The 9,579-nt window shown below is 43.7% G+C and overlaps 1 protein-coding gene across 1 annotated transcript; it reads left to right on the forward strand.

Moving 5' to 3' along the window:
- Positions 1-4,422: 4,422 nt before the first annotated feature.
- LOC100272324 (uncharacterized) lies at positions 4,423-7,165 on the forward strand. Its single transcript, NM_001146808.1, has 4 exons — positions 4,423-4,995; positions 5,097-5,333; positions 5,418-5,651; positions 6,734-7,165. The coding sequence occupies exons 1-4, from the start codon at positions 4,522-4,524 to the stop codon at positions 6,974-6,976; spliced, it is 1,188 nt and encodes a 395-aa protein (NP_001140280.1). The 5' UTR covers positions 4,423-4,521; the 3' UTR covers positions 6,977-7,165.
- The last annotated feature ends 2,414 nt before the right edge of the window (positions 7,166-9,579 follow it).

Raw genomic sequence — 9,579 nt, forward strand, 5'->3', positions numbered from 1 at the left:
TGCGCACTTGATTCACCAAGGTCTTGAGCCGGTTGTACATGTGTTGTGGCTCCTCCCCTTTGTGAAGCCGGAACCGACCGAGCTCCCCCTCGATCGTTTCCCGCTTGGTGATTTTGGTGAGCTCGTCTCCTTCGTGCGCGGTTTTGAGCACATCCCAAATCTCCTTGGCACTCTTCAACCCTTGTACTTTGTTATACTCCTCTCTACTTAGAGAGGCGAGGAGTATTGTTGTTGCTTGAGAGTTGAAGTGCTCGATTTGGGCCACCTCATCCTCATCATAGTTCTCATCCTCTACCGACGGTACCTATGCACCAAACTCAACAACATCCCATATACTTTTGTGGAGCGAGGTTAGATGAAATCGCATTAAATCGCTCCACCTAGCGTAATCTTCACCATCAAAAGTTGGTGGTTTGCCTAATGGGACGGAAAGTAAAGGTGTATGTTTGGAAATGCGAGGGTAGTGCAGGGGGATCTTACTATACTTCTTGCGCTCTTGGCGCTTAGAAGTGACGGAGGGCGCATCGGAGTCGGAGGTCGATGTTGATGAAGTGTCGGTCTCATAGTAGACCACTTTCCTCATCCTCTTGTGCTTGTCGCCTTTCCGATGCGGCTTGTGGGAAGAAGATTTTTCCTTCTTCTCTTTGTGGTGAGAAGAGGAAGACTTTTTCTCCTTCCGTTTGGAGGAGTCCTTCTTCTTCTCCTTCCTCTTGGTGCGGGACTCTTCCGATGAAGTGCTCCCGTGGCTTGTAGTGGGCTTTTCGCCGGTCTCCATCTCCTTCTTGGCGTGATCTCCCGACATCACTTCGAGCGGTTAGGCTCTAATGAAGCACCGGGCTTTGATACCAATTGATAGTCGCCTAGAGGGGGGGTGAATAGGGCGAAACTGAAATTCACAAATATAAACACAACTACAAGTCGGGTTAGCGTTAGAAATATAATCAAGTCCGAGAGAGGGCGTGAAAACAAATCGTAAGCAAATAATGAAGTGAGACACGAGGATTTGTTTTACCGAGGTTCGGTTCTCTCAAACCTACTCCCCGTTGAGGAGGCCACAAAGGCCGGGTCTTTTTCAACCCTTTCCCTCTCTCAAACGGTCCCTTCGACCGAGTGAGCTTTTCTCTTCTCAAATCAACCGGGAGCAAAACCTCCCCGCAAGGACCACCACACAATTGGTGTCTCTTGCCTTGGTTACAAGTGAGTATTGAACACAAGAAAGAATGAAAGAGAGAAAGCAATCCAAGCGCAAGAGCTCAAATGAACACGGCAAATCACTCTCACTAGTCACTAGGGCTTTGTGTTGAATTGGAGAGGATTTGATCACTTTGGGTGTGTCTAGAATTGAATGCCTAGCTCTTGTAAGTGGTTGAGAAGTGGAAAACTTGGATGCAATGAATGGTGGGGTGGTTGGAGTATTTATAGCCCCAACCACCAAAAGTGGCCGTTGGGAGGCTGTCTGTTCGATGGCGCACCGGACAGTCCGGTGCCCCCTGCCACGTCATCACTACCGTTGGATTCTGACCGTTGGAGCTTCTGACTTGTGGGCCCGCCTGGGTGTCCGGTGCACACCGGACATCTACTGTTCCTTGTCCGGTGTGCCAGTATGGGCACGCCTGCCATCTGCGCGCGCTGCGCGCGCATTTAATGCACCGCAGGGAGCCGTTGGCGCGGAGATAGTCGTTGCTCCGGAGTCGCACCGGACAGTCCGGTGAATTATAGCGGACTAGTCGTTGGAGTTTCCCGAAGCTGGCGAGTTCCTGAGGCCGACCTCCCTTGGCGCACCGGACACTGTCCGGTGTACACCGGACAGTCCGGTGAATTATAGCCGGGTCGCCTCTGGAAATTCCCGAAGGTGGCGAGTTTGAGTCTGAGTCCCCCTGGTGCACCGGACATGTCCGGTGGCACACCGGACAGTCCGGTGCGCCAGACCAGGGGTGCCTTCGGTTGCCCCTTTGCTCCTTTGTTGAATCCAAAACTTGGTCTTTTTATTGGCTGAGTGTGAACCTTTTACACCTGTATAATCTATACACTTGGGCAAACTAGTTAGTCCAAAGATTTGTGTTGGGCAATTCAACCACCAAAATTATTTAGGAACTCGGTGTAAGCCTAATTCCCTTTCATCAGGCAAGTTGTGCCCTTGATCCACTTTTGTTACCCAATAATATTCTTTATTATCACTATTCATGCATATGTTTAATTTTGATGGGACCCAATAGGTTACCCTAGTCTGTTTATCCTGTTTACCTTGTTTATCCCTGAATCAATTGGGTAGTTATGCTATTGCTTTATATGGTTTTGGGATAATATTTCATTACATCCATGTTCCAATTATTCTGTTATGTTATTTATGTTCATGATAAGATCATTATGTTAATTGGAACATGGAGCAACCATCCGGAAAACAGTGCTACCACAAGGGTAGTATGGGACGCCCTTGGCTAATTAACTAGGAAAGCTAGTGGATGACTAGCTTACCCGAAAGGGGCAAGGGCGGTATGGGAGTGGTCAGTGTAGGGATGTCCTTGGGTTGATTTTGCTGCGATGGCGGTCAGGCGAGAAATTCCTGCATTAGAGCTTCCTATAAACTGTAGCGGGTTTTCTGAAGCTAGTGAAACTTTGTAAAGGCCTCGCAGTGTTACCCTGCCTCGCCTCCTCAGTAGAGGTGTATGGGATTCATGACCCCTTGGCAAATGGGTAACATGACTTGTGGGTAAAGATGTGCAACCTCTGCAGAGTGTAAAACTGGTATACTAGCCGTGCTCACGGTTATTAGCGGCTCGGACCCTCACATGATTAATCTACGGAATTAAAACTCAAATTGTCATTCGCGTCGCATTGAGATTATTTTATTATTACTTTTACTTATTATTACTAAGGTTTGATATTTACTTATACTTAGTAATTGGTAATAAAATTTTGACCAACTTATAAAAGCAATGCTCAGCTTCAACCTTTATTTTGTTGATCAGCCTTACACTTCACATGAACTCCCACCTTTGGGGAGTTCATGCCACATTATTCCCCACAACTTGTTTAGCGATGAACATGTGTGAGCTCACTCTTGCTGTCTCACACCCCCCACAGGAGAAGATCAGGTGGTTCAGGTGGAGCCACAACGAGGAGTTCGATTTGATTTATGTGGCGTCTCTCAGTTGACTTTCTGGCGCCAAGGATATATTTTAGATCCTGTTATATTTATTTTTAATTTTATAAGACTTCCACTATGTAATAAGTACTCTGATTTTATTATGACATTTATCTCTATACACTCTGTTATTATATATGTTGTCTTCTTTGGCGCATGTATGAGATGCACCCGACTTTGTTCCTTAAAGCCCGTGTGTTACAATGTGACTAACAAAATTAAAATGTTCCTGTGGAGATTAGTCCATAATAGCCACTGTGTCAGAGTAAATATAGCAAGAAAAGATATAAAAATTGAAACTATGTGCCCCATGTGCTTCCGACTTGATGAAGATGGTGGACATCTGTTTTTTAAATGCAAAAAAGTGAAGCAGGTGAGATGTTTATACCTGGAGGACACAAGAATACTCCTCGCAAGCAAAGCTTCGGCATTGGAGGTCATCGAATCTATCCTAGCCCTCCGAGAAGAAACCAAAATTAAGGTTGTGTTGTTGCTATGGTGCTGATGGTCAGCTCGCAATAGGGCAAAGCAAGGGGAAACATGTGGATCTACTGAATGTGTGTGCAATACTGTTGCTTACCATTTGATGAATATAAAGAAACTTCGGATAGAAAATTCTGCTAGAGCCCCACATATATTAACCTAAAATGACAATCTCCCCAGCAGGCTTTTACAAAATAAATTGCGATGGCTCTTATGCGAATTCAGATTTGGACGGCTGAGGATGTATTATAAAGGGCCACGATGCCGTTTTCTTGGCTGCCGGGGGCGGGCGCTTTGACTGGCTTATCCTCTGCCCTTCATGCTGACTGCTGAGTGCGTTGCTTGTATGAAAGATTTGGAGCTGACTGCTTTCCTTGGTATGCAAAATGTGATGATTGAAACCGATGCTGCGATCCTGAAGACGACGCTGATCTCTCAAGAATATGATCTCTTTGCTTTGATAGTATTGAAGGAAATAAAGAGTAGGATGTTTTCTGAGTTTGCATGCGTATTGTGTCTAATGCTAAAGAACCTGTAATTTAGTTGCTGACTGTCCAGCTGCTTATGGAGCAAATTTAGGTGATGTTGACTCTAGTTTATGGCTAGATAATGCACCAGACTTTATTTGTAATCTTGTATCCGGCGATGTACTGAGCTGCTTAATAGCTATGGAATGCGTTTCCATGTAAAAAAACTTCACTTATTGAAGGGTAAATTCTAAAAGGAGCGAGGGGCAAATTCTGAAAAATCTGGGCTGTCCGCTAGTCCACTCTTCTGGTCCTCTCGCTTTTGCGCTCCCTTGGTCGTCTTCGTCCCCTGCTCGTCTCCCGTCCGTTTTCGGATGCCCACTCCGACCAAAACCCTAGCTACTTCGTGAAGGTGGAGGGGAGGAGATGGCGGCAGCGGATGGGCGCAGCGGCGACTTCCGGGTCAGGGGTGGCAGCGTTGGGGGTCGGATCGACCGACTGGTGGTGGAGAACTTCAAGTCGTACAAGGGTGAGCAGACGATTGGGCCTTTCGTCGACTTCACAGCCATCATCGGCCCTAACGGCGCCGGCAAGTCCAACCTGATGGACGCCATCAGCTTCGTGCTGGGCGTGCGCTCAACGCACCTTCGAGGCGCGCAGCTCAAGGACCTCATTTACGCCCTCGACGACCGCGACAAGGAGGCCAAGGGCCGCAAGGCTTCCGTCCGCCTCTTCTACTGCCAACCCAACCAGGAGGAGCTCTGCTTCACCCGCAGCATCACCGGCGCCGGCGGCAGTGAGTACCGCATCGACCGCAACCAAGTCACCTGGGACGTCTACAACGCCAAGCTCAGGTCCCTCGGCATCCTCGTCAAGGCCCGCAACTTCCTCGTCTTTCAGGTTTCTCCATTTGTTCCCTTGGTCATTGTATATTCCTGATAATTTAAAGTTTCCAGTCTCGGGTTTAAGTAGGGCAGGGAAACTGTCCATTTGCACTGCAGGGTGATGTAGAATCCATTGCCTCCAAGAACCCCAAGGAGCTCACCGCTCTCCTGGAGCAGATCTCAGGCTCTGATGAGCTTAGGAGGGAGTATGACGAGCTGGAGGAGCAGAAAGCCAGGGCCGAAGAGAAGTCTGCTCTTGTGTATCAAGAGAAAAGGACCATTGTCATGGAGCGGAAGCAGAAGAAGGTGCAAAAAGAGGAGGCAGAGAAGCATCTACGCCTTCAACAGGACCTGGTGTGATATTCTTTGTGTGAGCTTCGTGTTTAGCTTAATTAATTTCTTCATGTTAATTATGTCGTCTCCTTGATTTCCCTCCAGAAACTGTTGAAGACAGAGCATTACCTTTGGCAACTCTATACCATCGAAAAAGACATAGAGAAAATTGAAGCTGAGCTTGTGGAGGATAGAGAATCTCTTCAGCAAGTGCAGGAAGAGAATCGATCCAGTGACTATGAACTGACTGCAAAAAAGAAGGAGCAAAGTGCATTTCTCAAGAAAATCACATTGTCTGAGAAAAGCATAACCAAGAAAAAGCTTGAACTCGACAAGAAGGCAAGTGTTTTTTAGTTTACTCGCTTGCACTCCCACTTCACCAAAACTTTCATTCTGGACTTAGGCAAGCTTATTAAAACGATAAAACGTTGGAACGCTCATGGGTGAAATTTTGACTTTTAAACGTTTAAACTTTGTTTAAACGTAGTTTTAAACAACATAGGAAAAATATCAATATATCATAATTTCAGACAATAATATGAAGTTAAATACCAAAACAGAGAGGTTAGTGGCTTACCAAAACTTCACCCATGAGCTGGATTGAACCCCAAAAGTAACTAATAGACCGGGCCCAAAAATAGCTAATGGTTTAAAATGCATAGAACACTGCGTTTTACGGTTTAGAACGCCAAAACGCTAAAACGTGATTTCAACCTCTAATTAGAGTTTTGACGTTTAAACGTAGTTTAAACATCGTTTAAACGTAGTTTAAACATCGTTTAAACGTAGTTTTAATAACACTGGACTTAGGAATCATTATCGTACTTCTTTCACTGAAATTGCTTACTTTCATTCTAAGTTGCAATTTCTGTTTATGCTGTATAAATGGTTTAGTAGGTCTCTCAACCGCATCCCTATAATGCCCATTCAACCTTCTGCTCACTTGTCCATGCCATGCATGTGCATGGCACACTCAACCTTCCCCTCACCACTTAGCATCCCTCTTTCAACAAATCCATATCTTCATATGAGCTTAAGTATTATGAGATCTTTACTATGTTTTGGATAGGTCCAGTGATAGACTGATAGCGCAATCCAACTTGCTTGGAATCAAAAGGCTTTGTTGTTAATGATAATAATGGGCTCAATAGTAACATGATATGCTGCCATTTAATGTTCTTTTGGTTTTCCTCTTGACAAATGTCTATTTATGTTATCGTTACATAATGATTGGGCTGCTTTTATAAAATCATGTTCATTGTGGTATTACTGAATATTTTTTCTGCTTTTAATTTTTGATTATTGCTAAAGATCCTTGATAATAATAGCTGAAAGAGGATTTTTTCCTATAGAATTTTAAGTGCTGTTACTGGATATACTAATAAAAAAACTACATATTGTAATTGTATCTCTATTTTCAGCAACCTGAGCTTCTTAAATTAAAAGAGCAAATATCTCGTCTCAAATCAAAAATCAAAAGTTGCAAGAAAGAGATTGACAAAAAGAAGGATGATCACAAAAAACATCTTGGAGAGCTGAGAAGGCTGCAAAGTGATCTGGTTGAGGTCACAGAAGCTATTGAGGAATTGAATGAGCAAGGACAAGATACAAGTGGAAAACTGTTATTAGCCGACGACCAACTCCAGGAGTATCATAGAATGTGAGTGTGACTAGACATCTTATGTGCAGCGTTGATTTTATATTTAGTCTATCTAGGCGTCAGCACACATGCGGTGTATTATTATTCTAGGATAGGAAGAACATTTGTGCCTATGAGTTGAGTTGTACTGTTTTGTCTCAGATGTGTACTGGGGGCTAATGTTTTATTTAAAGTGTGGATGACTTGGACGCACACAATATTCCACGGATTAGCCAAAACAACATACTATCGCAACCATTACCCTAACATTGGGGCTGTGAGGTGAAAAGAGGCAATGTAGCATTGTAGCTTATCTTGTCTTTTAAAACCCCATTTCTAGGCAGTGGAAGGGGAATTGGTAATTTGGTACAAGGGAAGACAGGTGGATTTAAAAGCCCAGTGCTTCTAATAGTCTAACTTGGCTAGGAAGGCCTGCATAGATGGCCTATTTCTGAAAGGTGGAATAGTCTATTTCCTCCATTAATTTTGAAGCGGTAAATTGAATTCAGGCCTAGATTTTGCTCGGTACAACTAGAAAAAGGCATGAGAGAATATTGGATGGTAACTGTGTTTTGTGAATTCCTAATTCTTAACTGGAATGGACACCAAAAGACTCTGCCCTCTCTCTCTATAATATCTACACAGCACTTGTACTAAAAAACATCATGCTTATCAAGGTAACTGTTAAGGGCCTGTTTGGAAGTAAAGTATTTTTAAAGTTTCTAGGCAATACCATGGTTCATAAGAATACCAGAGTATTTGTGACATAAGGTGTCTGGTTGCATTCCTAAAAACTATGTATTCAAAACCATGGTATGGTATTCGATACCATGGTATTTTTATAGTATTGAAAACTCCACTCCAAACCAAAATTTTAATTGCATGGCTAGCTTTTTCCTAAATACCATGGTTTACAATGTTATCCAAACAATGTTCCTCAAAACCATGGTATTCTTGGCCAAAACTATGATATTGCCATGACACTTGCAAAGTATATTATTGTAAAACCATGGTTTTGAGAAATGTTGTTGCCAAACAGGCCCTAAGGTTTCAATATTTGATAACCACAAGTTTCTGGAATCTGGATACACAACCATCTCATTGACATGATTTTGGGTTTGCTGTCTTAAGCTCAATGAAATTTCCATTTGTTAAACTTAGCAAATATTAATTGGCCTTTTTTCTCAGTAGCTGGCTCCATAATCGCTTTTGCTAATTATGACTAAAATAGACAACTTATTTTTTTTCTCTCATACCATTTCCATTTATTAGTCCTCTGGCTTCAATGCCATCCTTACTGCACTTTACTTTTGTTACAGTAAGGAGGATGCAGGAATGAAGACAGCAAAGCTAAGAGATGAGAAAGAAGTTATAGAAAAAAAATTAAATGCTGATGCTGAAGCAAAAAAGAATTTAGTGGAGAACATGCAGCAGCTGGAAAGCCGTAAAGATGAGATATCATCACAAGAACGTGAACTGCAGACAAAACTTAGCAAGATTCTCCATTCTATTCCCAAGCTTGAAAATGAGCTCACACACTTGCATGAGGAACACAACAAAATTGCAAAGGAACGCCAATCTTCAGGGTTAGCCTACCAAATTCTTTGATTTTTTATGGTGTAGCTTCAAGTCCTTTGGCCCAAGTTTTCCTCCACTATCAATATGTTTTTAATTCTCAATACACTTATTAACAAGTTTTGTGCAGATCTGAATACCAAATGCTGAAGCAGAGATTGGATGAAATAGAAACACAACTACGGGAGCTTAAAGCTGACAAACATGAAAGTGAGCGTGATGCTCGGTTAAAAGAAACCGTTGGACGTCTAAAGCGGCTATTCCCTGGAGTCCATGGCCGCATGCTTGAACTTTGCAGGCCCTCGCAGAAGAAATATAACCTTGCTGTTACTGTTGCCATGGGAAAGTTCATGGATGCAGTTGTAGTGGAAGACGAGAACACTGGAAAGGAATGCATTAAGGTGCTCTTTCATGATTTTTTGTTGCTAATTCTTCTACTCTTGTTTACTAGGAGCACATATTTTACCTGTTGATCAGAGTACCTTTTCTTTCTTGTTTATCCAAAATGCACTTTCTAGAAGTACTGAACTCTTAAATGGAATGAAAATGCCTAACCCCTCACACTTGCTTGTTTGGGCATGATAAAAGGGATAAACACCTATATTTTTGTGATGCACTAACTCATAGTCATGTAGATGTGAAGGTTGGTAAATAACCCTTAGATGGGTCCATAATTTTTTGTTGAGATTGTAGTATCACACATTCTCGACGTCTGGGCGCTCCGCCGGCCCAGCGAAGGCCGCTTCATCTTCGTCTGGGCCCACGCCTTTCGTCGGGGAGTGGAACTCCCGCGCATGACTGTGGGATGGTGGGCCCTGCGCCGCCTAACGCTTCGGATATGATGTCTGAAGATCCGGAGCAGGATGCGCCTTTACCTCCTGGACCCATTGTCTACCTGAGTCCCAAGGCGTTTCTTGATGAGGGTGATGCTCCCACTCAAGTTCTCAAGGAGGGAAGACTGCTGTCCGTGGGGAAGATGAACAGTCCCCTATGCCTTCTGCCTGCTGTAACGGGTGTAGATGAGCTGGCTGCGTTCCTGGACGATGGGTTGTT

The sequence above is a fragment of the Zea mays genome, chromosome 1 (genome assembly GCF_902167145.1).
Source record: "Zea mays cultivar B73 chromosome 1, Zm-B73-REFERENCE-NAM-5.0, whole genome shotgun sequence".
Classification (NCBI taxonomy): Eukaryota; Viridiplantae; Streptophyta; class Magnoliopsida; order Poales; family Poaceae; genus Zea; species Zea mays.